This window comes from Mesoplodon mirus, assembly GCF_964341445.2.
Source record: "Mesoplodon mirus genome assembly, chromosome: 12".
In the NCBI taxonomy this organism is placed as follows: Eukaryota; Metazoa; Chordata; class Mammalia; order Artiodactyla; family Ziphiidae; genus Mesoplodon; species Mesoplodon mirus.
The window spans coordinates 39,756,389-39,783,747 of NC_138988.1; the positions used below are offsets into that span (position 1 = coordinate 39,756,389).

The window sequence follows — 27,359 nt, forward strand, 5'->3', positions numbered from 1 at the left end:
GCGCTCTTCCCGCACAGCCAGAGGTGGGGGCCGGAAGGAGAGGCCGGCTGTTTGGGAGTCCTGGTGCGGGGGGGAGAAACAAGGCGCCTAGGAGTTCCAAGTTGGAGGAGGACGACCACAGGAGCCAGGTATTGGACAGGTAAGAGGGAGCTCACGGCGCCGCACAGCGTGGGTGGTGGTTAGCAAACAAACAGGCGGGGCAGGTGAGGGGCGTGGGTCCCACCCGGCGCTGGCAGGCTGGTAGACAGGCAGAGGCCGGGGCGCAGTACCATCACACCTGGGGTGCAGCGCGCGACCCCCGGTCCGGCACCTCCCATCCCGGAGGGCTCCCAATTCCGGTTCCAGCGCGGCGCGCAGGTGAGGCCCGGCGGGACTGGGCGGGGTGGGGCAGCCGGTCCTTGGGGCTCCCGCTCCTCACCCTCCTCCCGCCGTCGTCCGCGTTGCCCTGGCTACCGCCGTGGTGCAGCCCGCCCCCGCCGCCCACCCTCCCCGACCCCGCGAAGGAGGGGTGTAGTCCCCCGCCCTCGGCAAGTGCAGAGCCGGGCGGGCTGGAATGCGGGGTCCCGGGCGGCTCGGGGCCGCGCGCCTGGCTCTCCCGGCTGCTTCCGGCCTGGCCTGGGCGGCGGGTGGGGGGAGGGCGGCCCGGCGGGCGAGGCGGGGGTAAGGAGCGGAGCCGGGCCCGGCCGACGCGGCTTTGTCTCCTTTGTTCCCAGCGGTGGCAGCGCCGCGGCGGGAGGGGCGGGCAGCGGCCGCAGTTTTCCGCCCCTCGGTCTCCGGGTAACAGCTGCGGCTCCGCCAGACCCACCTCCGGCGGGGGGGGGGGCGCGGTTTGGGGAGGCCGCCGCCGCCGCCGCCGCGCGCGCAGATCTCGAGCCCGGAACGGCCGGCGCCCGCCTCGGCGTGCTAGTCCTGCGGGGCCCGGCCGGGTGGTGAGTGCGGGGCCCGGGGCCGGGGCGGTGGGACCGGGGCGAGGCGGCGCATCCTCGGGATGGAAGGGCCTGGAGCTTCGATGCCGCCGGGCCCGGGCAGCCCGTGTGAGTGGTGGTCGGCTTCGGTCCTGAGAGTTGGGACCATACTTCTCCGCGCGAAGGGAAACTCTGGCGGCTCCGCCTGTAACGCGATTGGGAGACAGAGGAGGTGGAGCTGCTCCTCCGCGCCCCCTCCTCGCCAACGCCGCCGCCGCCGCCTCAGCCCGGGACCGGCCGGCCTCTTCCCCGCCCTCCCAGGACCACTGGTGGGGTCCTTGCCCTGGTCGGGGAGGAGGGAGGAGGGTCGGGGAAGAGTTGACGGGGAGGTCGAGGCTTCCCCTTCGTAGTAACAGCCCTTCCAGGCTGCGCTCGGCGCGACTGACAAAAGGCAGCCTGTGATCCCCCTGCCACGCACCCCCAGAGGGGAAGCCCCAGCCCCCCACCCGCCGTATACGGACGGTGGGTGATTGATGAGCACTCCTTGAGTCCTCACCGGTAAATGGTGGACCCTCACTCCCACCCCACCTCAACACAAACAACAGGGTAAGCACTGTGCACTCCTGCGCTGTCAATTAGTAACTTCTCTTGGGTGGACCCTGGGAGCAGAGCGAGGGCAGAAAGGAAAGGCCGGTTTCCCACTAATCCCCGCGACTCGGTAAATGAGGGCTGGGATATGAACCCTCTCCCAGTTTGAAGGGCAGAGTTTATAAGCCCTCTTGGTTGGTGAGGACAGCCTCAAGAGGGCGGGGAGAGGTGCTTGCTCTTTGCAGACAGAAGTTAGGCAGCCTTGGGCCCTGCTGAAGCGGTCCAGAGAAAGGTGGGCCCAGAAGAGCTAGGCTTTGGCTGTGACCCTGGCTGGGGTTTGAAATCTGGGGAGTGGGCAAGAGATCCTAGCTGTGTAAGTTGGGGACCTGAGGCCCAGCTCCAAACCAGCCTTTTCAGTCTGCTCTGGCCTGGTCATTAATAAAAGTGGGGCTGACCCTGTGTCGTCCTTCAAGAAGCCAAGTGGCTTGGAGAGGGTTGTGGGCTCCATATCTCCACTGTTGGCTGGGTTTTCTTGGCTGTGAAATGAGGGTTCTTTCAACATGTAAGGAGCACCTGCTCTGTGCTAACGTCTGTCCTGGTTACTGGGGCCTCTGAATCAAAAGTCACATTCCCTGCCTTTAAGGAGCTTCAAGAGTGGGAGCGTGGAACAAGGAGAAGAGTGGCCTTGGTTGGTGCCTCTAATGCCAGGCACATACCATATGACGTTTAATGGTCAGAGCAGTCCCGCCTCCCATTCTCCAGATGGGAAACCTGAAGCTTAGAGAGCCCAAGGCAGAGCTGCAATATACACCTGGGTGGTGGCTGGGGATGTCCACCGGCCACGTGCAGTGGGCTCCTCAGGAGCCTGGGGGGACAGGGAAGGCTTCCCTGGGAGGTGATGGTTGGGCACCAGAGTTCATGGGATAGAGAGGGAGTGGGCACGGAGGAGTGTGAAACAGCCTGCAGTTCAGGCTGGCAGGAACGAAGAGCATGTGCGGGGGAGCGCTGGCATGGATCGCACAGGAGAACATGTGGACTGGAGGGCTTGACCTTTATACTCCAGGCACTGGGGTGCCCCAAAAACTCTGGAAGGAGGGATGTACTCCGATACATCGCTTGAAGTTCCCCTGAGGTGGGAGGGGGTAAGTTGGAGGGGCTGGGAGCTGCCCTATGGCCGGTGGCAGAGGTTAAGTGAAATATGTGCCCTTCTTCTTTTTGTCCTCCTCCTACCCATGGTATGTGGGGAAGGGCGAGGGTTGCTCGGCCCTGTGGCAGTGATTGAAGAAGCCTGACACTTTTCCCAGCGTGAGTCGGCCTCCAGTATCCTATGTGGCCTTGCCAGGAGCTGTTCTGATCCTGCCCATCCGCTTCCTGTGGGCCTCTCGACCCAGCTGTGATTTTACATTTAGGGATTGTCCTGGTTGCTGCCCCTTGAGGGCTGGAGAACTTTGGCTTGAAGTAGGCGCTGAGCAAATGTTTGTCAGCGAATGATGGGTCAGACCCTCTGCCCAAGGCGCATCCCTAGGCGGGAGGTGGTAGGAGGGACTGAGCAGTGGCTGAGCATGGGAGATGGCCTCTGCCCATCCTCAGGCAGACCCTGTCTTCCCAGAGGAAGAAACTTTCTCCCCCCATCCCTTGGAAACAAGGTGGGGGGCTCCTGGGAAGCCTGGCCTTGCCACAGTCCTGGGCTTCTCGCCGGGTTCACGATTCTCCCTGCCGGCCCCCTCCTCCTACCCCCTCAGTGGCAAACAGAGGCTGCCTTGTTCCTGCTCCCATAGAGCTGCCCTGTTCTCTGCACACTAAAAATGGAAACCCCCAAGCTATTTTGGGAGCACTGCCCAGCCAGGCCGTGGCCACAGTACTCTGCTTCCACCAGGCTGCTGGACCCTCCTCCAAGCCTTACGCCCAGCCCTGCTCACTCTGGGCCAGCCTCAGGAGCACCCTGCCGGGAGCCTTGGCTGGAAGGAGCCAACCTGGACCCTGGGAAGCTCTGCGAACAGAGTCAACAGGCCGACTGGCAGCTGGGTGGTGGGAGGGGCTGGGCCATGCCGCCTGGGCGCAGGCAAGTAGGGGAAGTGTCTCAGCTTGGGATGCATGGCCTGTCCCCTGCGCTTTACCAATCTTGGTGCTCCTGGCTGGAGACCATCCAGGTCTGGGAGAGGTGGCTGGTCTCACCTGGCTTCAGGTGGAGCCTGCAAGGAGGGGTCTGTGAGGAGAGCAGGCACTCAAGGTCTGCAAAGGTCCTGGGGATGTGGGGCCCATCTAGTATGGTGACTTCCTTTAGGACAACCCCCTCTGCCCCCTACCCTCCAGCCCTGCTCTGCTCTGACCTGCAGGAGAGGAGATAGCAAGAGATGGCCTGGCTTCTGCAGCCCTCTAGGACTTAGGGCCCAAACCAGGGAAGTGTGCGTGAGTCTGTGTGTGTGGGGTCTGAAAGTGGGTGGTGGTGTGTATGTCTTGGGTGGGTGGGTGCATGTGATGTGCCTGTGTGGAGCGCATGTTCCTTTGTGTAAAGAGCTTTTCTCTGTGGACGTGTCTTTGTGCAGGTGTCTTAAGTGCAGGTGGGTAGCGTGTCTGTGTGGGACGTTTGCCTGTGTTTCTGGGTATGTGTCTCCGTGCGGTATGCACAGGCTGTATGTGCATGCATCTGTGTGTGTGCTCGCACCCATGTGTTTGTGTGTGGGTGTGTGCATCCAGGGTGGGTGGTATGTATGCTTCTTGGTGTGTGCGAGCATGTGTCTGCTTATGTGCTGGTGATGGTTTTGGGCTAGGCTAGCCCTGGGCCTGTGTGGAGGGTATGTACCAGGGTACCCTGATAGGGCAGAGTTTGGGCAGAGGGTGAGGATGGGAGAGTGCCGAGAACGGGCTGCAGGGGGCACAGGACTAAAGTGGGGACCTGACTGGGCCCTGCCAGCCATGCAGCTCCTTCCTAGCTGCCCTTTCCCAGGCCCTGAGGGTGCTTGGTTCTGCTGCCCTCCCCCTCTCTGTGGGCTCTGAGGAGGCGTCCCTGTGGAATGTGTTTGGTGGCCGAGGGCCAGGCTGGGCCCAGCTCCACCAGCAGACTGGGCAGCCGGGAGAGGTACCTTTCTGCTGCCGCCATGGTGGGGAGCCCACGTGCCTGCAGCGCAGCCCCCAGCTTCATGCTCTGCCTTCTCCCTGGTAGGTGACTCGCACGGGGCATGCTGTCGTCTCCTGATCCGGCCGGCCTTGCCAGGTGAGCCTGACCTCACACCTAGGTGTCTGGGAGCAGTGTGACTCCCACCTCTGCTGAGGGCTCTCCAAGGTGGGGTCTAGCTAGCCTTTTAGGCCCTATCCCTGGCAGGCTTTTTTCAAAAAAATTTATTTATTTTATTTATTTATCTTGGCTGTGTTTGGTCTTCATTGCTGTGCGCGGGCTTTCTCTAGTTGCGGTGAGCGGGGGCTCCTTTTCGTTGCGGTGCGCAGGCTTCTCATTGCAGTGGCTTCTCTTGTTGCAGAGCACGGGCTCTAGGCACGCGGGCTTCAGTAGTTGTGGCACGTGGGCTCAGTAGTTGTGGCTTGCGGGCTCTAGAGCGCAGGCTCAGTCGTTGTGGCGCACGGGCTTAGTTGCTCTGTGGCCTGTGGGATCTTCCCGGACCAGGGCTCGAACCCACGTCCCCTGCATTGGTAGGCGGATTCTTAACCAATGAGCCACCAGGGAAGCCCTCCCTGGCAGCCTTAACCCCCCCTCATCTCTCTGGCCCTTTGGTTCTGTGGTTATTACCCTTCTGGATTCCTAGCCTGAAAGGCCCTTCATCCAATTCTTACCCCACTCTAACATGCAGGTGGCCTATGAGACCTTGCCCTCCCTTTTTCGGCCCAGGAGACTGACATCCATGCAGAGGGTGCCTTTCTCTCTTTGGGGTTCTGGGTCCCTTCTTCCCATCCCTTGCTCTCCTGCCCCTTCCAGGCCCTAGTCCCTGGGAATGGGATGTTTCCCATGTCTCTGCCCCTTTAGCCTCTTACCCTTGGACCCTGTTATGACATAGGGCAGGGCAGGGTGAGGGGTGTGGGGTGCAGGTCTCCTGAGAGAGTAGTGCTTACAGCGAATGGGCAGTGTTGAAGTTTCCAGGAAAATGTCTCCTGACCCCTTGCTAGTGTGTGGTCCTGGGGTCATCCTAACCACAGTGCCATCTAAGCCTGGTCCTCCCTGCTCCCCCTTCCCTGAGTTAGGAGGGGCGTCTTGGCAGTGTCACAGTCCTACTCCTCACCAGTGGTCCCACGGTGCTCAGGTGGCCACATGAGCCCCGCTCAACCTCTCTCCCTACCAGGTGACCATGCCTGCCCTCGGCCCAGCTCTTCTCCAGGCACTCTGGGCCGGGTGGGTCCTCACCCTCCAGCCCCCTCCACCGACTGCTTTCACTCCCAATGGTACGCATCTGCAGCACCTGGCGCGGGATCCCACCTCAGGCACCCTCTACCTAGGGGCCACCAACTTCCTGTTCCAGCTGAGCCCTGAACTGCAGCTGGAGGCCACTGTGTCCACTGGCCCTGTGCTAGACAGCAGGGACTGTCTGCCACCTGTGACGCCTGATGAGTGCCCTCAGGCCCAGCCCACCAACAACCCGAACCAGCTGCTCCTGGTGAGCCCCGGGGCCCTGGTGGTGTGTGGCAGTGTGCACCAGGGGGTCTGTGAGCAGCGGCGCCTGGGGCAGCTCGGGCAGCTGTTGCTGCGGCCAGAGCGACCTGGGGACACCCAGTATGTGGCCGCCAACGACCCTGCGGTCACCACGGTGGGACTGGTGGCCCAGGGCTCGGCTGGGGAGCCCCTCCTCTTTGTGGGGCGGGGCTACACCAGCAGGGGTGTGGGGGGTGGCATCCCTCCCATCACTACCCGCGCCTTAAGGCCGCTGGACCCCCAGGCTGCCTTCTCCTACGAGGAGACGGCCAAACTAGCTGTGGGCCGCCTCTCCGAGTACAGCCACCACTTTGTGAGCGCCTTTGCACGCGGGGCCAGTGCCTACTTTCTGTTTCTCCGGCGGGACCTGCAGGCTCAGTCTCGAGCTTTCCGTGCCTATGTGTCCCGTGTTTGCCTCCGGGACCAGCACTACTACTCCTACGTGGAGTTGCCTCTGGCCTGTCAGGGGGCCCGCTACGGGCTGATCCAGGCTGCGGCTGTAGCCATGTCCGCGGAGGTGGCCCGGGGGGAGGTGCTCTTTGCAGCCTTCTCCTCGGCCGCTCCCCCCACTGTGGGCCGGCCCCCGTTGGCAGCTGCCGGGGCATCTGGAGCCTCTGCCCTCTGTGCCTTCCCCCTGGATGAGGTGGATCGCCTTGCTAATCGCACACGCGATGCCTGCTACACTCGGGAGGGCCGCGCTGAGGATGGGGCCGAGGTGGCCTACATTGAGTATGATGTCAATTCCGACTGTGCTCAGCTGCCGGTGGTGAGTCCTGGCACCGCCCAGCCCTTCCCTGTCTCTGAGGCCATTGGCCAGGCATTTACTGATCAGGTCAATGGATGTTAAGTGATTCCTTTGTGTCTGGGCAATGGAGGGGTACCTTATGGTAAGAGTGGCATTCAGGGGGACAGAGAGCCAGCTGTGCAGGGGTGGGTTTGGACCAGGCGCTGAAGGGATGGCATTTGTGTAGGTGGACTGAAAGGGCACTTGAGGTTCTTGGGAATGGGGCAGGGACCCAGAATGTAGGGGGGATGGAATCTATTGTTTTAGGTTCTTGAGCGAGAGAGGCAGGTGAGGTTGAGACTTGTTTGACTCTAGTCTCAGGATGGATGAAAAGGGTAGAAGCCACATATAGGGGGACTGAGTCAGTGAGAGGTGGGAGGAGACCCAGGTTAGTAGACCTGGAGAGGAGGATGCAAGCTGGAGAGGCTTTGGAAAAGTGGTCCAGGAGAAGGCTGAGTGCAGGAACTGGAGGAAGCAGCTCCCAGGCCAGGGATGGGAGAAAGTGGGGCCCCAGACATGTGGGGATCAAAAGAGGGGGACAGAGCCGCTGCAGACTGTGGAGGTAAGCCACTGAGGCAAGGCTAAGAATGCAGCTGTGGGAGAGCCAAGAGCTGGCAGAGACGCTGGGAGAAGGGGTGGGGTTGTCCAGGGAGGAGGGGCCAGGGGACGTTATCCAGGGAGGGCCTTATTTGTGCTTCTTGCTGCCTGCAGGACACCCTGGATGCTTACCCTTGTGGCTCAGACCACACGCCCAGCCCCATGGCCAGCCGTGTCCCCCTGGAAGCCACACCAGTTCTGGAGTGGCCAGGGGTTCAGCTAACAGCCGTGGCGATCACTGTGGAAGATGGACACACCATTGCTTTCCTGGGTGACAGTCAAGGGCAGCTGCATAAGGTGAGTCCACAGGAGGTACTGGGCCCCGCCCCAGGATCTGGAGGCGACAGGCTGCTGGGGACCCAGGCTGGGCAGAGCTACGCCTGAGATCCCTGGGGCTGCGATGTGTGATATGTGATGTGCCCCTGGCCCTGGCTGGGAGAGATGACCTGTGCTTCTCTTTCTGGGGCTGGGTGGTGTGACCTGTACTCTCTAGGAGGAAATTCTACCTGTAAATTATTTCACTGGGGCGAGAGGGGAGGGCCTTGGGCCTCAGACCTTGTGGTCTCTGATCTCAGGTCTACTTGGGCCCAGGGAGTGATGGCCACCCGTACTCCACACGGATCATCCAGCACGGGTCTGCGGTGAGCAGAGACCTCATCTTTGATGGGGCCTTCGAGCACCTATATGTCATGACCCAGAGCACGGTGAGTGCCACGCGCCAGCCAGGGAGGGCATGACTGCTGGGAGGGGCCTCAGGGGAGCTGGGGGCCCATATGTGGGGAGCCACTGGTGCTTGGATTGTTGACCTCAAGTCCTCTTTGCTGCTGTAGCTTCTCAAGGTTCCCGTGGCCTCCTGTGCTCAGCACCTGGACTGTGCATCTTGCCTGGCTCACAGGGACCCATACTGTGGGTGGTGTGTGCTCCTTGGCAGGTCAGCACTCCCCCGACCCTGGCCCCTTCCCCAGCCCCACCCCAACCCCAGCCTCATGCCCTCAATTCTTCTACCCTGTCCAGTGTTCCTGGTCCTTGGCCCTTGACTCTCAACCCTTGACCCCTGGGTGCCCCAATGCCCTACCCTCACCCCATCCTCCACCCTGACTTGCCAGGCATGTCGTGGCCCACTTGAGGATCCTGCCCAGGTCCCTAGGATTGTAGGTGTCCCTGCCCCATGAACTGCCAGTGGCCCCGTGAGGGTCACAGGTGGACACGGGTTATTCTTGCCCAGGTGCAGTCGCCATTCTGAGTGCTCTCGGGGCCAGGGCTTAGAGCGGTGGCTGTGGAGCTTCCAGCCTGAGGTGGGCTGTCTGCGAGTGGCAACCTTGAGTCCTGCTAACATCAGCCGTGAGGAGAGGAGGGAGGTGAAGACCAGAGCAGGCGGAGCCCTGGCTGGGGGGAGCTCTGGTGATGGGTCGCAACCTTGGATTTTAAATACCATATGGCCTTGCCCAAGTCGCTTCTCTTGGGGCTTCGCTTTCTTCATCTGTTACTAACCCAGGCTGGAGGGTATTTGCGATCACTGGGGGCTGGTGGCCGCTGGTAGCCTGTAAACGGAGCCCTGATCTGTTGCCCAGTGGCTCCAACAGCGTGTCCTGGCCTCTCTTCGCAGGTTTTCTTGTCGGTACCTGATCTGCCACCCCTGTGGCCAGGGGAGTCTTATTCCTGCCACTTTGGGGAATACCAGAGTCCTGCCCTGCTGACCAGTTCTGGTGTGATGTGCCCCTCCCCAGACCCTAGTGAGGCTCCAGAGCTGCCAAGAGAAGCCGGTGGGTGAGAGAAGGAGCCAGCCCAGGGCCTGGGAGCCCCACTCTCCTCCCATCTTGCTCCAAGGGGTGTGATCAGGATGAGGTGTGAATCCAGGCAAAGGGTCCTGAAGCCATGCCTTTCTCTGAGGTCCCCCTCTGGTCCCCAATCCCTAAAGTCCCTGTTTTCTACCCTGTGGACTGTGTTCCCGACCCTGGGCACCCCTTCCTGGTCGGAGTGCTAAACCCACCCTGTGTGGTCTGGGACGTCAGCTCGGGGTCTGAGGGCCCCTTCCTGCTCCTCAGCCCAGCCTGGTCCTCCCTTTGCAGACCACGTCTCCGTGAGCCTGGAGCTCAGATTTGGCGCCGTCGTGATTGCTGAGGCTTCCCTCTCCTTCTATGATTGCCTGGCCGTCACCTTGCTCCGCCCATCTGCACAGTGAGTTCCTCACCCTGACCCCCAGCCCCTGGGCTGCCCCGTGGCAATCCCCACCCCATGGCTGTGCTCTGTGCAGGTGCCAGGCCTGTGTGAGAAGTCTCTGGGGGTGTAACTGGTGCGTCTGGCAGCACCTGTGCACGCACAAGGCCTCGTGTGATGCTGGGCCCATGGTGGTCAGCCGACAGGTGAGCCCAACTCCTGACCAGGCCCCAGGGGGGGTTCGGGCTCCCTATTGTGAGGGTTTCTCTCATGGCCCGGGGTCTGTGTCTGCCTGCCCCGGGTGCTCTGTCGTGAGCACCTGAGCTGCTGTGTGTGACGGACTCACTGGAGGACGGCTGTCAACGTCCCACCTGTTTCAGGAGAGGACGTTTGTAGCTAAGAGGAGGGGAGGTCTGGCCTCGTGCCCCACCTTGGCACAGATGCCATAGACGCCCCTAGAGCGCGCCCTCCCCTTCCCCTCTGGAGAATTAACGGGCTGTTTTTGTTTCTCTTTTCCTTGGTCTCCTTTCCTCTTAACACACCCTTTGCCTGCCTGCTGCCCGCTCCCGCACCTGCCTGCTGAGTGGCCCTCCCTGTCTTTCTCTGCCTCCCCCTTCAGAGCCCGCCCCTCTCCCCAGCCCCTCCTGCAAGAGACGCACCCACCTCCTTCCCACCCACAGCCCCCAGGGCCACGGTCCCCCCGGCTCCTGACGCCCTTCCCGTGGACACTCCTTCCACAGCCACAGCCTTGGATGTCCACCCTGGGGCCAGGCCTTCCCTGCTCAGCCCCCTGGGGCCGTGGGCAGGTCCTGGCCCCACACCTGCCTCTGCTTCCACGGGCTCACCTCTCCACGAGGCCCCTCCTCCTCCCAGCCCCCGCCAGAGGCCTGGAACTGCTGTCCCTGCCCCCACGGCCTTCGGACCCATGGCCACCGCCGAGGACCTCTTGGCCTCCCACCCATTGCCCTCAGATGCAGCAGCACTGCCCCCCGCCCTTGCAGAGCCTGGCCCCGAGGCTCTCCCCTCTGCAGTACCCCTGGACCAGCCCCCCGGCACGGCTCCCGCCACCACTTTCCCAGGGGCCGCTGGCTCCACGAAGCCTGCTCTGGACTGGCTCATGAGAGAAGGCGGCGAGCTGCCCGAGGCGGACGAGTGGACGGGGGGTGACACGCCCGCCTTCTCCACTTCCACCCTCCTCTCAGGTGATGGAGACTCTGCTGAGCACGAGGGCCCTCCCGCCCCCCTCATCCTCCTGTCCAGCCTTGACTACCAGTACGACACCCCTGGGCTCTGGGAGCTGGTGAGACCCGGCCCAGGAAGGAGGCCTCGGGAGGGGATCGGGACAGATGCAGCCTCTTGGCCACCTCGCGATTCTGCAGGGGAAGGATGGAGGGGAGGGGGGCGTCCGCTGCCTCACGCTGGCCTGGCCCCGGGGTTCTGCCTGGGAAAGGGATGAGGCGGTAGGTGGGCTCCATAGACTGCCTGGCGCTTGGTGCCTGCAGGAGGAGACGACCTTGGGGGCAGGCTCCTGCCCTTGTGTGGAGAGCGTGCAGGGCTCCAGCCTGATGCCGGTCCACGTGCAGCGAGAAGTGCGACTGCTGGGCAGGAACCTGCGCCTCTTCCAGGTGAGTGTGTCCTCTTTGCAGCTGTTGCTGTGGCCTCCTTGGCTGTTGGCAAACTATGCGCGAGTCCCGGGGAGCAGGGGAGGGCACGGCCTCAGGTCTCAATCCCAACCCAGGGACTGTGCTGGGGCCCTGTGGGGCTCACCAGGCCTGGCTTCTGAAGCTGTCCCTGTAGCCGTGTCCTCTGTCCCCAGGACAGCCCAGGAGACCATGAGTGTGTGATGGAGCTGGAGGGCCACGAGGTGGTGGTTGAGGCCCGGGTCGAATGTGAGCTGCCTCCAGATACCCGGTGCCACGTCACCTGCCAGCAGCACCAGGTACAGATCCCGAGTCCTGGGTGGGCAAGGGCGTGCTGGCCACAGGCTGGCTACCAAGCTTAGCTGGCTGCACCGCACTCATCCCAGCCCATTCTCTGACTGACTGACCCCGAGGGAGTACTAGTATCCCGGCTCTGACCTCTGACCTTGTGCCCCATGGGGTCCTGTATCCCAGCTCTGGCCTCTGGCTTTGTGTTCCCATGAGTCATTTTGGTCCTTTCTCTGACCACCGTCTCCCCAGGCCTGACGCCTCCCCTAACCCTGGGCTCTGACCTCACTCCCATTTCTCCAGCTCAGCTATGAGGCTCTGCAGCCAGAGCTCCGCGTGGGGCTGTTTCTGCGTCGGGCCGGCCATCTACGTGTGGACAGTGTGGATGGGCTGCACGGTGAGTGACCCGGGGCTGCTGGGACTGGCTGGTGGCAACAGGGCTCTTCCTGACATGCCTCTCACATTCGTCTCTCCACCCCCAGTGGTGCTTTATGATTGTTCCGTGGGACACGAGGACTGCAGCCGCTGCCAAACTGCCATGCCCCAGTACGGCTGTGTGTGGTGCAAGGGGGAGCATCCACGCTGTGTGGCCCGGGAGGCCTGTGGCGAGGCTGAGGCTGTGGTCACCCAGTGCCCAGCACCCCTCATCCACTCGGTGTGTTGAAATGCTGGAGCATCCCTTCAAGGGGTTCGGGGTGCTGTGGGTTCAGGGGCCCAAAAGGTGGGAGGCTGGGGCTGTCTCTCCAGACTGCCAAAGGTCAACAGGTGAGTGGAGGTGAGCTGTCCTTGTCCTGGAACAGGTGGAGCCACTGACTGGGCCTGTAGACGGAGGCACCCGTGTCACCATCAGGGGCTCCAACCTGGGCCAACATGTGCAGGACGTGCAGGACACGGTCAGGGTGGCTGGAGTGCCCTGTGCTGTGGACGCTCAGGAGTACGAGGTGTCCAGCAGGTGAGTGGGCTGGACTGACAGGAGCAGGGGGCACCCTGTGGGCTTCACGGCTGGCTTTCCTGCTTAGGGCCGTCCACCCACTACTCGTCTGCCCTCCCCCTCCCCCTTTCCTTGGTTCTGATCACAGTGTCTCAGGGCTGGGGTTACTATCAAGGCCTTGGCTTTGTGCACAGACCTGCAGGTTTCTGGCCTGGGTCTAGTCACTGCTCAGAGCTGACAGGAGGCTCTGCTTCCTGGCACTGCCTAGGTGTGCTCACCCGGTGACCTCGGGCATAGTTGCGGTAGCAGGCTCCTCGGATCCCAGACAGCTGTGCTCCGCGGCTGACCTTCCCACCTGCTGACCCTTCTTCCCCAAGCACTGCCCTGGGCAGGCTCCTCACGGGGATAGACTTGTGACACACCTGCTGAGTGTCAGGCCCCTCTGTCCAGTCCCTGGGACCCCTCCCACCTTCCCAGGGCTTGTGGCTTACAAGGCTGGCAGTTGCAGGGTCCCAAATGTGCACATGCAGAACACAGCGAAGGAGACATCCACAAGCAGCAGGTCTCCAACCCGCCGAATGTCAGGGTTACCTGGAGAGTTGGTCCAAAACCCCCCAGAGCAGATCCTTAGACCACCTCCCTCCACTTCCTGCAGAGGTCTGGATCTGTAGGCCCGTGTTGGGGTCCCACAGTCTTATTTTCTTTCTTTTAAAAAATGTATTTATTTATTTATTTTTGGCTGCGTTGGGTCTTTGTTGCTACACGCAGGCTTTCTCTAGTTGCGGCGAGCGGGGGCTACTCTTTGTTGCGGTGCGCGGGCTTCTCATTGCGGTGGCTTCTCTTGTTGCGGAGCTTGGGCTCTAGGCGCGCAGGCTTCAGTAGTTGTGGCATGCGGGCTCAGTAGTTGTGGCATGCGGGCTCAGTAGTTGTGGCTTGCGGGCTCTAGAGTGCAGGCTCAGCACAGGCTTAGTTGCTCTGCGGCATGTGGGATCTTCCCGGATGAGAGCTTGAACCCATGTCCCCTGCATCGGCAGGCGGATTCTTAACCACTGCACCACCAGGCAAGTACCCCGCAGTCTTATTTTCAACAAGACTCTGCTAGAGCATGTTGTTTCCCCCCTGAATGTATTATGACTGAGAACTTTCGGTGAGTGTTAATGATTCTAGAACCATGAGACTAAAGTACTTTCTGAACTGATTTATAAAGTGGTTAAAATACATTCCAGCTGAAGCCTCTCCCGGGTAGTTCACACTTTGCTTGTTCTGTTTTCTGGGGGTGTTTGCAGTGACCGTGACAATGTCACAAAGAGTTGAACCACTGCAGGCTTCACATTCTGGAGATTAATTTGCCCCAAGCTTCTGTTTCCTGGCTAAGAACCAGCATTTCTTAGATTGCTCACTTTCCCTTCACGTCCATCCCCAGACCTGACTAGAGGCTTTCGGGAACATTTTTTCATGAGGAAATCAAGTTTCCACCACCTTGTAACTGGTGCTGTGCCCACGGTGATGGTGGCCAGTTAGGCCCACTCATTAGCTCGGCAACCCACCCCTGCCACCAGCCTTACCAGGGCTGGTGCCCCACAGAGAGAGAAATTCTCATTGTCACGAGGCTCTGGGGTTGGACTTGAATGATTGAACCACAGATATTAATTCTCAGAGGCCAAAGCCTCCTGGTGAGTCGTTAAGAAATTCCTTCCAAAGCAAGAGGATCTCTGTCAATCTCGGGATCCAGGGAGAACACCTGATGTAGTGGGGCAGGGAGGGGGTGGCCGGGTCAGTTTGAGGGGCCCTTAGTGTGGCCCAGCACCCCAGCTTGCCCTGTGCCCACAGCCTTGTGTGTATCACTGGGGCCAGCGGGGAGGAGGTGGCAGGCGCTGTGACGGTGGAGGTGCCAGGAAGAGGACGCGGCGTCTCAGAGCATGACTTTGCCTACCAGGTGCCTGACAGTTGAGTCCCCACCAGCTACCCATGGGCCATCCCCTTAGGTGGCTCCTCCCAGCCCATTGGTTCGCCTCCCTGGGGCTCCCTACCCCAGAGCCTCCTTGTCTGCTCCCCCTGCCTCCCTGTTCCTGGCCTGATGCCTATTTCTCCCTGACCCCTTCCCACAGGACCCAAAAGTGCATTCCGTCTTCCCAGCCCGAGGCCCCAGAGCCGGGGGCACCAGCCTCACCCTGCACGGCTCCAAGCTTCTGACCGGGCGGCTGGAGGACATCCGAGTGGTAGTTGGAGACCAGCCTTGTCACCTGTGAGGGCCGCTTCCTCATTCTGCAAAAATCCTTGAGCTCCAGGGAGAAGATGGAGGGGTGGGATACTAGGGAGAGCAGAAAGGGGGAGGGCCAAGTCTGCTCCATCAGAAAGCGGCTGGCCCCTCTCGAAGCTGGGGCTTTCGTGGGAGTGCAGCCTCCAGGGTCACTTGTGGAGACTGCAATCAGCACTGAAGGGAAGTGAGCTGTGGCCCGAGTGGGTCCCGTGTCCTGGAATCACCCCTTCCCCCTTCCTGTGCCCCTCCGGCCCAGTCGGGCCTGCCTGCCACTTCTCCCTCCCTTCTCAGGCTGCTGGAGCAGCAGGCGGAGCAGCTGCGGTGTGAGACCAGCCCACACCCCACGCCTGCCACACTCCCCGTGGCTGTGTGGTTTGGGGCCGCTGAGCGGAGGCTTCATCACAGCCATTTTGAGTACACATCAGACCCCAATGTCACCTCTGCTGGCCCCGCCAAGAGCTTCCTCAGGTGCTGGGCTGAGAGCATGGCTGCATGGCATGCGGTTGGGAGGTTTTTGCAGCTCCAGTATATGGGGGTTTGTAGGGCTCTTTGTCGGGGGCTTCGACTCCCATGCTGCTGGTGGGGAGAGGGGCCGTGGGGCTTTGGGTTGGAGCTGACCTAACATCAGGGACTGGGCTGTGCTTTAAAGCCTTGTTCACATAAGCCATAAGTGGCTCATGGGCTGTGTTTTCAGTGGAGGACGTGAGATATGGGTCCGTGGCCAGAATTTGGACGTGGTACAGACACCAAGAATCCGAGTGACTGTGCCCACGAGAGCGCCAGGGCCAGGCCAGGGCCTTGGGTGGAGGCGCCGCATGATCCCAGAGACGGCGTGCTCCCCCGGAGCCTCCTGTGGCGGCCTTCACGTAGGACCCCCATGGGCATCCCCTGCCTGCACTGGGCTAGCCATCGCCCACCTTGCCCCTCATCCCCCCCTACCCCTAGACAGCCGTGGGTGGTGGGTACCAGTGGAGGCTGTGTCCCCATCTTTGCTGGACCCCCCCTTGTGCACCCTCAGCGGGCCCTCCCTGTCCTCCCTCCCTCTGCCCTAGTTTGAGGAGCCTTGCCACGTGAACTCCTCCCAGCTCATCACGTGCCGCACGCCGGCCCTCCCAGGCCTGCCTGAGGACCCCTGGGTCCGTGTGGAATTCATCCTTGACAACCTGGTCTTTGACTTTGCAACACTGAACCCCACACCCTTCTCCTATGAGGCCGACCCCACTCTGCAGCCACTCAACCCCGAGGACCCCACCGCACCATTCCGGCACAAGCCTGGGAGTGTGCTCTCTGTGGAGGTACTGCTCCTAGTGGGATCTGGCAGGGCCCCAAGACCCTTCACTTTGCCGGATGGTACAGCTGTGTGTGGCAGAGGGGGCATGACAGCAAAGCAAGGGCCAGTGGATGGACATGGCGAGTGCTGAGGGGGCTGGTGGCGGGCTGCCTAGCCCGACACACCTGGCTGGGGCTTAGGTCCTGTGGTCTGGGTTCTGACACACTCCATGGCAGGTGTCTGAGTAACGATATGTAAATAGTTCGGCACACGCAGTGGCGGCGAGGTACACAGTGGCGCCTGGCTGATGCTCATTTGGCAGCCTGTCTCATGTGGACAAATACTTGGCGTGTGTACTGACACGCAGTAGCAGGGGCTCTGCTTTGTTAGGTCACTGGGTAGGATTTGGGGACAGCTTTATATTCTCCAGATTTTTAGCTCTGGAGAAGTTAAGACTCAAGAAAGAAGGATAGGGAGGGGCAGAAAAGGGTCAGGGGGCAGCTTGGGAAACATCCATGGGGCTGTCACCCCATGTGCAGGACAAGAGGTGCTGAGGCACCATCAGCCCTGCTCCTGGGGGTGGGTCTCAGGACCATCCGTCCCACATTTGGGGAGATAGGATCTGAGTGACCATCAGCTCCTCCCCTTAAGGAAGAGTTCTGAATGATCGATCAGTGACCCCATGTTCCAGGGGGAGAATCTGGACCTTGCAATGTCCAAGGAGGAGGTGGTGGCCATGATAGGGGACGGCCCCTGCATGGTGAAGACGCTGACCCGGCACCACCTGTACTGCGAGCCCCCTGTGGAGCAGCCCCTACACCGGCACCATGCCCTCCGGGAGATGCCTGACGCTTTGCCTGAGTTCACGGTCAGTGGGCAGGCTCTGGGCTGGGGCAGGCATTGGGCGTGCGCTGACCTCTTGCTCACAGGTGGCTCCCTGTGCAGGTGCAGATGGGGAACCTACGCTTCTCCCTGGGCCACGTGCAGTACGATGGCGAGAGCCCTGTGGCTTTTCCCATGGCAGCCCAGGTGGGCTTGGGGGTGGGCACCTCTCTTCTGGCTCTGGGTGTCATCATCATTGTCCTCATGTACAGGTGGGTGCAGCCAGATGTGGCTGGGTTGGGCAGGTAGCAGGGTGTGGCTGGATTGGGAAGGGGCAGACTAGACCAGGGATAGGCAAACACTTCCTATAAAGGGCAGGAGAGTAACTATTTCAGGCTTTGTGGGCCAGGCGGTCTTGGTGGCAGTGACTCAGCTCTGCTATTATAGCCCAGCGGCAGCCACGGACAACATATAAACACATGAGCATGGCTGTGTTCCAACAAATCTTTATTTACAAAAACAGGCCAGGGGCCAGATATGGCCGTGTTATAGTTTGCTGATCCCTGGGCTAGGCTGGGCTAGATGAGTCGTGGGTGGGTGTGACTTGCCTGGGATAGGACAGGCTGAATTATTCTGACTAGGCCCTGACTTGGCTGGGCATGGCGGGGTTAGACTGTGCTGGCCTGGGCAGGCCTGGGCCCGGTGGGACCCAGCAAGGGCTCGGGCCTCCTCTGGCCTTCCCTGCCCTGACCTTGGTGCTGAGCAGGAGGAAGAGCAAGCAGGCTCTGAGGGACTATAAGAAGGTGCAGATCCAGCTGGAGAACCTGGAGAGCAGCGTGCGGGACCGCTGCAAGAAGGAGTTCACAGGTGAGGCTGCGAAGACCCCACGCTCCAGGGCTCCGCCCAAGCCTGTTCCCACCACCTTGGATCAGCGCCCAAACCTGGCTGCTTCTGCTCAACAGACCTTATGACCGAGATGACCGATCTTACCAGTGACCTTCTGGGCAGCGGCATCCCCTTCCTCGACTACAAGGTGTATGCCGAGAGGGTCTTCTTCCCTGGGCACCAGGAGTCGCCCTTGCACCGGGACTTGGGCGTGCCTGAGAGCAGGCGGCCCACTGTGGAACAAGGGCTGGGGCAGCTCTCCAACCTGCTTAACAGCAAGCTCTTCCTCATCAAGGTGCCGGCCCCGCCCCCTATCTGGGCCCTCCAGGGGTGGGGAGGGGGTCCCCCTACCCTCCAGCCCCATCCCTCCTCAGTCCCTCCGTTTCTGAATCTGCCCTCCCCGCCCACCCGTCCCCTCTCCCTGGTGCCAGTTCATCCACACCCTGGAGAGCCAGCGCACCTTCTCAGCTCGGGACCGCGCCTACGTGGCATCTCTGCTCACCGTGGCACTGCATGGGAAGCTTGAGTACTTCACTGACATCCTGCGCACCCTGCTCAGTGACCTGGTGGCCCAGTATGTGGCCAAGAACCCCAAGCTGATGCTGCGCAGGTCTGTATGCCCGTCAGACGCCACGGGGGCCAGGCGGCCGTGGACAGCTGGAGCCAAGACCTGAGTCAGGCCCTCTGGGGCCTGGGGTCTGAAGAACAGAAAGCCCTGGGTCCCCGCCTGCTGACTCTGCCCCCTCTTTCCTGTCATCCCAGGACAGAGACCGTGGTGGAGAAGCTGCTCACCAACTGGATGTCGATCTGCCTCTACACTTTCGTGAGGGTGAGTGAGGCAGAGGTGGGTGGGGCTCCCCTCCAGGGAGAGTCAGGACTCTGAATCACACAACTTCTTGCCCCAGCACAGCTTGGGCACCCCTGCCCGGCATGTCCTCAGTCACCTTAAGCCTTCTGCGGCCTGCATCCTGTCCCCTTCCCCAGCACTTCCGTCCCATGCTTGTCCCCTGCCCCGAGCGTCCTAACTGCCCGCCACTCACCCAGGACTCGGTAGGGGAGCCTCTGTACATGCTTTTCCGTGGAATTAAGCATCAAGTGGACAAGGGGCCGGTAGACAGCGTGACTGGCAAAGCCAAATACACCCTGAATGACAACCGCCTGCTCCGAGAGGATGTGGAGTACCGTCCCCTGGTGAGCGGGGGAGAGACAGGGAGAGAGGGGGAGAGAGAGAGAACCTGCTGGTGAGTCAGTCTCCCATGAAGGTGAGGAGGGTGACCACGTACGATTGTGTGGGTGTCTGCATCTGGTTTGAGCCAGCCTAACCTCCAGCTGGCTGCAGGATAGAGGCTTGAGGACCAGACCTTGAAGATAGGACCTCAGAGGTTCCCCAGGTTTGGGGTGGGGTCAGGGTGGCCACATACAGAGTCTAGGGAGCAGCCAACCCTGCCCGGGGCCCATCCGGGTCCATGCTGTGTCAGGGCCTGAGTGTCTGCCTGATCATGGTCTCAGCATCCTGCCAGGGGCATGGTTGTGCCCACCAAGCTGGGAGTCACCCTGGCAGACCTGCCCATTGTTTCCCTCTGGGAAACTTTCCCCTTCGTGGCCCACGTGGAGTTCCTTTGGGAAAATCCCATTCAGGCTCCGCCAGGCCTGCTCCTCTGGCTAGTGGAGACCCCACTTCCTATGAGGGCTTCCTCAGGTGCCTCAGCCTAACTGTCTGCGCCAGGAGCCTGAGGATCAGAGTTCAGAGGAACTTGTGCTCTCCCATTTTTTCTGCCATTCACCCAGCAGACACTAGTGCACTGTGCCAGGTGCTGGGGCCACAGAGTGGAGGGAGCTGCTGTCCCTGAGGAGGCAGGAGGGTGAAGAGACAAGGAGTGATTGTTTGGTGCTTGGAGGTCAGAGGCAGTGGCTTCCTTATGGGTTGTCCCTGGCCTTGGCCTTGCATCTCGGTCATCCCACACGTGGCGTGAGCCCTGACCGCTCCCATGTATCGTGCACAGACCTTGAATGCACTACTGGCTGTGGGGCCTGGAGCGGGAGAAGCCCAGGGCGTGCCCGTGAAGGTCCTGGACTGTGACACCATCTCCCAGGCCAAGGAAAAGATGTTGGACCAGCTTTATAAAGGAGTGCCTCTCGCCCAGCGGCCAGACCCCCGCACCCTGGACGTCGGTGAGGGCAGAGGGGAAGGGTGGTCTGGGGACCCCCAGGGCTAGGCTGGCCCTATACCAGCTCTGCGGGGTCAGCTTATCACCCAGGGGATGTGGGCTCTGGAACACCTCTACAGGGATGACCTGTCACCTGGTGAGGGGCCCCTGTTTCTGGACTTCAGAGAAGTTGGGTGAGGTTGCCCCTGATGGAGGGGCCAGTGTCCATGTAGAAGAGGGTACAGGTTCCACTGCAGGGAGGGTATCCTGAAAGCCCTGGACCAAGCCCACCTTGTCCTTGCAGAGTGGCGGTCTGGGGTGGCCGGGCATCTCATTCTTTCTGATGAGGACGTGACTTCTGAGGTCCAGGGTCTGTGGAGGCGCCTGAACACCCTGCAGCATTACAAGGTGGGAGGGGTGGGAGCTGGGGGAGGGCTGTGGTGGGGTGGGCTGGTGGAAGGGTCACCAACTGTGGTCCACAGGTCCCAGACGGAGCAACTGTGGCCCTCGTCCCCTGCCTCACCAAGCATGTCCTCCGGGAAAGCCAGGATTACGTCCCTGGAGAGAGTGAGTATTTACCCTGCCCCGCCCCTGCCATCGCAGTCCTCTACCCTTGCTTTGCCCAGTCTCCAATAACGGGGGAAGGTCCTCTGGACCTCAGGGTGGGCTTGTGTCTACTTCCCTTCCACCCAGAGAAGCCCTTAATCAGGTGTCCCCACTCCCAGGTTTTGGCAGGACCCCGGGGGTCTAGGGCAGGGGGCACCTGATGAGGGGTGACAAGCTGTAAGGTCTTGGTACAGGGACCCCAATGCTGGAAGATGTGGACGAGGGGGGCATCCGGCCCTGGCACCTGGTGAAGCCAAGCGAGGAGCCGGAGCCGCCCAGGCCTCGGAGGGGCAGCCTCCGGGGCGGGGAGCGGGAGCGAGCCAAGGCCATCCCTGAGATCTACCTGACCCGCCTGCTGTCCATGAAGGTGGGGCTGGGGGCAGGGACGAGACAGGTAGTGGGATTTGGGGGTGTGTGGGACTCGCACAGGCCTGGTGTCACGAGGCATCTGAGGCTGGGCTGGGCTGAGGTCCCCTTGCTGACTGCATCTCTTGTGCTTCCCCTCCTCCGCAGGGCACCCTGCAAAAGTTTGTGGATGACCTGTTCCAGGTGATTCTCAGCACCAGCCGTCCCGTGCCGCTTGCTGTTAAGTACTTCTTTGACCTGCTGGACGAGCAGGCCCAGCAGCATGGCATCTCGGACCAGGACACTGTCCATATATGGAAGACCAACAGGTGGGGGTGGTGCAGGCGGGCCTAGCATGTGCGGGGTCTTCTCTACTGTCTCCCCAGCACACTCACTGGCCACACCTGCCCCGCCCGCAGCTTGCCGCTGAGGTTCTGGATCAATATCATAAAAAACCCGCAGTTTGTGTTCGACGTGCAGACATCTGACAACATGGATGCAGTGTTCCTGGTCATTGCACAGACCTTCATGGATGCCTGCACCCTGGCTGACCACAAGCTGGGCCGGGTGAGCTGGCTGGGGTGGACCGGGAGGGTCTGGGTGGGTGGGGCAGCGTGGCTGGGGATGGAGAGTGCTGTGGTGCACAGACTCCAGGCTTTCTTGAGGATGTCAAGGAGGAGGATATGCGAGGCCTTTGACCGCAGGCCTGGGGCCAGGCTTTGTCCCTGGGCTCCCTCGGAGGTGGCCGTGCCTCAGCCTTCAGGGACGAGCAAGGGCAGGGGGCACGTGTGCTGATTCACAGGGTTAAGTGGAGCAAAGAGTGCTGGCGGTGCGGCAGGAGGCCAGGGCCACTTGGCGAGGGCTCACCCCGACGGCAAAGGGGGTGGTCAGAGCTGAGTTAGGTGGAGCCTCCTGGCAGTCGTGCAGTGGATGGACTGGAGCCTGGAGTCCAGAGAGGAAGCTGTGTTGTCCCTGGGACGAGCGGTGGCCAGGTTCAAGCTGGGACTAGAGGGTACAGGGCAGGCAGAAGCTGTGGGTTGGATATGGGGGTGAGGAAGAGGGAGGGGTTCCTTACGTGTCCTGGGCCTCTGGCGGTGGTGAGCTGAGACTTGCAGGAGGGGAGCCCATGGATTCTACAATTGCAGAGCAGCTCCAGGCTGCCTCAGAGATTTGATTCCCAAGGGCAGTGGAAGTGTCTGCCAGCCCTTGCAGTACAGGGAGCAGAAGCCAGGGCGGGGCCAGGCGAGGAGGGATGTGCTGACAGGGGAGCTGGGAAGCATGGAGGAGAGGTGGTCAGGGCTGCCTGGTGGCAGAGAGAGGGGGAGGTATGTTGTCACAGTGGTCAGGACCCAGAGAGTGCTGTGACAGATACGGGGTCACCACCACAACTGCTCAAGCACCCAGCAGGCAGGGCTGTCGTGGCTCTGCATGAGAATGGACTCTGCTTAGCCTCGACCCCTGGGCCTGGGACCTTTTGAGAGATCTATCTCTAGATCTCCATGGGGAAACAAGATGGAAAGTTCTACTCTGTAGTGCTGTCTTTTGGAAGCCATTTTTGCTCTGCCTGCGATGAGCTGAGAACCACAGAGCCACACCAGGACCCAGGGGTCACCTCCAGGGTGTGTGCTGTGTGGTAGCTGGGTTCCTCTGCCTCATCTTCACACTGCTTCCCCCTCCCAGCAGCACTGCAAATGCTTCCTGGGTAGCTCAGGAATAGTGCAAACCCAGATGCCAAGGGCCACCCATGGAGAGTTGCTGAGAAGCAGGCATCCTGCCTCAGGCCCAGCGCTCACGCCCTTGCTCACGGGGCAGTGCAGTCTTGCCTCACCCTCCCAGCAGCTGTAGGGTGAGGCGGCAGGTCCAGAGGATGGAAGTGTGCTGCCCACGGCCACTGGCACAGAGCTGGGATTGGAGCCCAGTTCGGTGGTAGAGGATGTATCTGGCTGTGTTAGACTGTGGGCCCTGGTCTGAGAGAGCTGCTTCAAATCCCAGCTCAGCCACACAGGAGTGAGGTGGTCTGGGGCAATTTAATTAAATTTCGGGGTTAGTTTCCTGGTTTTTAAAATGATTACATGGGGAATGAACAGCACTTGGAGAAGCAGTATTAGGGCTCCACACGGCACTGCACCCTTCCTACCCTGCATGCCAGTTCCCTGCCAGGTCCGGGTGGAGGCACGTGGAGCTGAGAGATGACCTTGGAGTGAGATGGGGGGAAGCTCAAGGTGATGACAGCAGAGATGGGACATTGGGGGAGGGGTGACAGAAGGAATGAGGTGGGGTGACCAACCATCCAGATTGTCTGGGACTGAGGAGGTTTCCCGCAATTCAGGACTTAGTTTTAAAACTGAAACAGTGCTGGGAAAATTGGGACAGCTGGTCACCCTAACAGGAGCTCTCATCCTTCTTTTCCTTTCACTGTTCACCTGCTGGCACCCAGGACTCTCCCATCAACAAACTTCTGTATGCTCGGGATATTCCCCGGTACAAACGGATGGTGGAAAGGTACGAGAGAAAGGGATTGCATCTGGGGGATAATGGGTGGACAGACTGGTGGGTGTTGACAGCTGAGGCCCAGGGGTGGGCCTGGTGGGGTGAAGAGGGGTTTGTTTCCCCAGCGGCTGCCGGACCCATGATCTCTGGCAGGTACTACGCAGACATCAGACAGACCATCCCGGCCAGTGATCAAGAGATGAACTCCATCCTGGCCGAGCTGTCCCGGGTATGGCCCTCCTTCTGCTTCTTGGGTTGGGCATAGGCCTTCTGCCACAAGGGTCCTGCCCCCTTCACACTGCTCCTTTGCAGGGAAGCCCTGGGGGCCTCAACACAGTGTTCCCGCTGCCTCTGTAAAAGACCAAGGCTCCCAGTGTCTCATCAGAGAGCAGCAGGGGCCTTGTCCTGGCAGCTGCCACCTGGCCTGACGAAGCCAGGTGTTTAGATGTCTGCAGCCCCTCGGGGTCTGTGGACCATAGTTCCAAGGCAGCAAGGTGGCGGGGATTCAGCCCCAGGACTGCCTGGGTCAGCCTGTCCACGTCTTCCTACTGCTCTGCTGTCCTTGGCACTATAGACATGCCCCCACCTACTCCTAAAACAGCCTCCAAACAGTCCAGTCCAGGGAATTTATATATAAACAATGTAAATCTGAAACCACGATGATGATGACCACAACCACAATAACAATAGCAGCTATAGCTTTGGGGTGTTGCCGTGCGTGGGGGCTTTGATTACTTCTCATTTGATTCCCATGAAAGCTCTACAAGTTAGGTGATATCAACTCCATTGTCCTGAAAAGGAGGTTGAGGTTCAGAGATGTCCCCATGGAGGGGCCTGGGTGTGACTTCAGGAAAGGCTTGAATGAGGTCACAGCAGAACTATGCTGGGTCACAGCCTGTGAGCAGCACCTACTCTGCCTCGCTCTGTGATTGCCTGGGATGCCAGAGGGTCCCAGCTGGAGCCTGGAGGGGGAGAGAAGCCGAGCCCCAGGGGAGACCCCAGGCCATGGTGAAACTACAGATCCAGGGTCTCTCCACCAAGGAGGCCCTTTGGTCCTATCCTGTCCCCAGCTTAGCACGTCTAGCCTGGCATCCCCCGTCTGTGGAGGGGCTCTGCTTCCCAATGCAGGGCCCTGTTCCTTCCTCTACCTCCCAGCCCCCTTTTCCCCACTCGCCTTGCCTGGGGTCCTGGGCCTCCTCTGGTGGCTGGCAGCACCCCCTATCTCTGTAACCTCTTGTCTCTCCTCCCTAGAACTACTCTGGAGACCTGGGGGTGCGAGTGGCCCTGCACGAACTCTACAAGTATATCAACAAATACTATGACCAGGTGGGCAGAACCTGGGCATGGTCAGGATGATGTGAGAGGGTGACTGGCTCTGTGACGCAAGTGTGGGGCCTTTGGGTCTCCCCCAGGCACAGAGTGGTGGAGGGGGGCTGAGCCCTGGGCTCGGGAAGTGTTTGTTCTTCAGGTGTGCTTCCTGGTAGTGGCCCGGCTCTTACCTGCTGCTGCCCTTCCCATCCGGGCTCCTCAGCCAGGCTCCTGGGCATGGTGGTGGTGATGGATGGCTGGGGATCTACCAGGGCCTGGAGATGGTGTGCAGGATGTGCTGGGAGGGACACACAGTGGCCACCTGTGCCCCGACCTTGCGCTCGCTCTGAGCCCTACCTGAGACCACATGTGGCAGTGTGCTGTGCAGGCCATCTCTGGGGGGGTGAGCCTGGCTGGGCTGCATGCGCTGCCAGAGAGGAGGGTCTGGGGCAGATGAGGGCACAACAGAGCTGGTAAGGGGGCTTTCTGGGGGATTCCTGGGCTGGGCCTCAGGATCAGAGCGCCCACCAGTCAACCTGGTGTTTGCGTGGCCCCAGGGATGTGGCCATTGCTGTTGAGAGATGAGGGCCCTGCCTCATGGCTCAGGCCTGGAGTGAGGACAGGCATTTGACACAGGAGTGATGCGCAAGCGTGAAGTCCAGGTGCCTTGCTCCAAGCGGTGTGGGTGCTGGTGTGGGGGAGGCAGGGCCGTGTGACACAGCTGTCCCCTTGTGGAGGCGTGGCCGGTGAGCCCCTCCTGTTCCCACCCTTCCCTCTGTGGCAGCCCCCCTTGTGGTTATGTAGTTGTCCGTGTTTGTTCAATACCTGTCTCCCCTCCAGTGAGCCCCATGAGGGCAGGGATCGTACCTGTCATCACTGCTGGGTTCCTGCTCCTTGTCCAGCACCCAGCATGTAGGAATTTAGGAACTGCTTGTTGCCTGGTGGGCGGGGGAGCCAGGATGGGTGGAGCAGGGCTTCCAGGGGGTTTGTGGCGGAGAAGACCAGCATGGTGGGTGAAGTTGGCCTCCACTCAAAACGATTTTACCGGGGAGGTGATATGCATTACCGTGAGTGCTAGGCACTGAGTAAAGTACTTCATTCCCTCCCTCACTAATCCTTAAAACCCCACAGTGACTCTGCTGTCATCATTCCCTCCCTGAGGGGGGCCCTGAGGAAGTGAGTGCGGCAGCTCACAGGGTTTCTCGGGCCCCTACCCACACCTGCTGCGGTAGCTGTGGAGGCCTATTGAAGTCTGTGGCAAAGGCAGACGGCAGGCTGACGGTCTCCCCTTGCTGAGTTGGTCTCTGTATTTCAGATCATCACTGCCCTGGAGGAAGATGGCACGGCCCAGAAGATGCAGCTGGGCTATCGGCTCCAGCAGATCGCAGCGGCTGTAGAAAACAAGGTCACAGATCTGTAGGGACTTGGAGAGCCCTGGCCTGCTGTGCCTCAGCCCCGCCTGGGCAGCCCCGGAACCACGAGGGAGAGACCACCTTCTTAGATGCCTGTAGTGCCTGCCCAGCGGAGTTAGTGGAAGGTGGCTCCAAGTCTCCTGGTGGCTCTGGCCTGGGCCCTGCTGGACTCATCTCGCAGGCCTGGGGCCTTGAGGCTGATGGAATGGTGACCCTGAGGCCAGTGACCCTGCGGGCTACTTTCTGTGTGATGTTAGTCTGAGGGAAACTGGGGACTAAGGGCTTCCAGAGAGTGGCTGGAAGGGCCTCCAGCCCCTGGGGAGACTGTACTGCTCCTGAACACTGGCCTTTATCCCAGGGGATTCAGAGAGGAAGGAGGAGAGCCCCCACTTCCTGTCCCGCCCTCCTCCTCCACCATCCCTGACCTCGTTAGCTGCCTCTGGCCATGTTGCTGCTGCCATGTTCCTAGGTCCGAGAGATGAATGCCTTTCCTAGGCCACTGTAAACTGACCTCTCAGCAGGGCTGGCTGCTTCAGGGCCACCCTGCCACCGAGGCAGCCAGGAGTGAGGGGTGTCTGCTGCAGGGGGGCCTCGGGGAGAATGGTGGCCCTACTGACCTGGCTCTTCATTAAAGGATAACACACTGTCTGGTGTCTGAGATGTGGGCTTGGCCCAGCGCTCCCTTAGCTGGAGGGTGGCAGCTGTGTCTGGCAGGCACCAATGGGGAGATGGGATCTGCAGCCTCCGGGAGGTCTCATGACGCCCACAGAATGCTCCAGATCACAGGGCTGGCTGGGTTCTCCTTGACTCCTGCGCAGGGCTCGCTGGAGTCAAAGCTGCTGTGAAGGAAGTGAGAACCCCATCCAGGATGGGGCTGGGGGGCCTGAAACCCAAGGTGCAGGGGTCTCTGGTTTCTTCAAGCAGGTCTGCCTTATCGGCAATTTGAGTATTCAAATTTCTCCATTCCTGTTGCATTTGTTGTGAAAGGAACTGGGAAAGGATGGCATCACTGCTCCAGGCGGAGTGGATCTTGGGGCCCTTTTCCTCAGTAGTTTCTAGACGCCCTGAACCCCTGTAGCCTGCGCTGTTCTGAGGGGCTTCTGGTTACTGGGTTGTCTTCTAAGTCAAGGTATTTTGGGCGCAGATAACCTAACTGTCTGCCTGCGTGAAGGCCACCTTGTTTGGGTTTCCTGATTTGTAGCTGGAGGTGAGCTTCGAGACTGTCTCAGCTGGATCTTGTATTGCTGGCTGGGTCTACACGGCTGGGGGTTGATGCCCCCTTGACTGA

At 60.8% G+C, this 27,359-nt stretch overlaps 2 protein-coding genes across 10 annotated transcripts in view; one reads left to right on the forward strand and one right to left on the reverse strand.

The window, feature by feature from the left end:
• The first annotated feature begins 713 nt into the window (after positions 1 to 713).
• PLXNB1 (plexin B1) lies at positions 714 to 26,717 on the forward strand. 4 transcript variants are annotated; one of them, XR_014295511.1, is made up of 38 exons: positions 714 to 929; positions 4,657 to 4,707; positions 5,783 to 6,895; positions 7,625 to 7,807; positions 8,086 to 8,214; positions 8,341 to 8,441; positions 8,736 to 8,868; positions 9,117 to 9,273; positions 9,580 to 9,688; positions 9,765 to 9,873; positions 10,287 to 10,967; positions 11,170 to 11,292; positions 11,484 to 11,606; positions 11,899 to 11,992; positions 12,078 to 12,250; positions 12,396 to 12,547; positions 14,357 to 14,462; positions 14,635 to 14,771; positions 15,078 to 15,254; positions 15,481 to 15,652; positions 15,839 to 16,081; positions 16,748 to 16,924; positions 17,002 to 17,150; positions 17,645 to 17,745; positions 17,841 to 18,058; positions 18,195 to 18,373; positions 18,526 to 18,592; positions 18,808 to 18,954; positions 19,767 to 19,935; positions 20,215 to 20,318; positions 20,393 to 20,477; positions 20,699 to 20,883; positions 21,030 to 21,190; positions 21,281 to 21,428; positions 23,299 to 23,363; positions 23,477 to 23,580; positions 24,603 to 24,677; positions 25,975 to 26,037. XR_014295511.1 is itself a non-coding variant. In XM_082638383.1 (38 exons), exons 3-38 carry the CDS (start codon positions 5,789 to 5,791, stop codon positions 26,077 to 26,079), a joined length of 6,420 nt encoding a protein of 2,139 aa, XP_082494509.1. In that variant the 5' UTR covers positions 714 to 929; positions 4,657 to 4,707; positions 5,783 to 5,788; the 3' UTR covers positions 26,080 to 26,717. The 4 variants fall into 4 exon arrangements, 3 of the variants coding, with proteins under 3 accessions (XP_082494509.1, XP_082494510.1, XP_082494511.1); XM_082638383.1 differs by having other exon boundaries at positions 23,505 to 23,580; positions 25,975 to 26,717; XM_082638384.1 differs by having other exon boundaries at positions 20,711 to 20,883; positions 23,505 to 23,580; positions 25,975 to 26,717.
• The window catches only part of LOC309813471 (uncharacterized protein), an 87,196-nt gene continuing 81,271 nt past the window's right edge, over positions 21,435 to 27,359 (reverse strand). For 2 of the 6 annotated variants that reach the window (XR_014295514.1, XR_014295515.1), the window contains exons 3-4: positions 24,851 to 26,050; positions 21,435 to 22,130 (exon numbers count right to left, since the gene is read on the reverse strand). Coding sequence is in view for 1 of the 6 variants with exons in the window: in XM_082638389.1 (XP_082494515.1) it covers positions 21,666 to 21,866; positions 24,851 to 24,934; positions 25,017 to 25,052 (321 nt within the window). In the remaining 5 variants the exon portion in view is untranslated. Of the gene's footprint in view, positions 22,131 to 23,589; positions 24,143 to 24,850; positions 26,051 to 27,359 lie in introns of those variants that run through there. The other 4 variants (XR_014295512.1, XR_014295513.1, XM_082638389.1 and 1 more) reach the window with 4 other exon arrangements.

Bases quoted from the DNA above. Each gene is read 5' to 3' on its own strand.
- PLXNB1 (XM_082638383.1), top strand. From the start codon at position 5,789: ATGCCTGCCCTCGGCCCAGCTCTTCTCCAGGCACTCTGGGCCGGGTGG. The intron at 15,653-15,838 runs GTAGGACCCCCA...CCTCTGCCCTAG, and splicing joins CCTCCTGTGGCGGCCTTCAC to TTTGAGGAGCCTTGCCACGT. The intron at 18,059-18,194 runs GTGCCGGCCCCG...CCCTGGTGCCAG, and splicing joins GCAAGCTCTTCCTCATCAAG to TTCATCCACACCCTGGAGAG.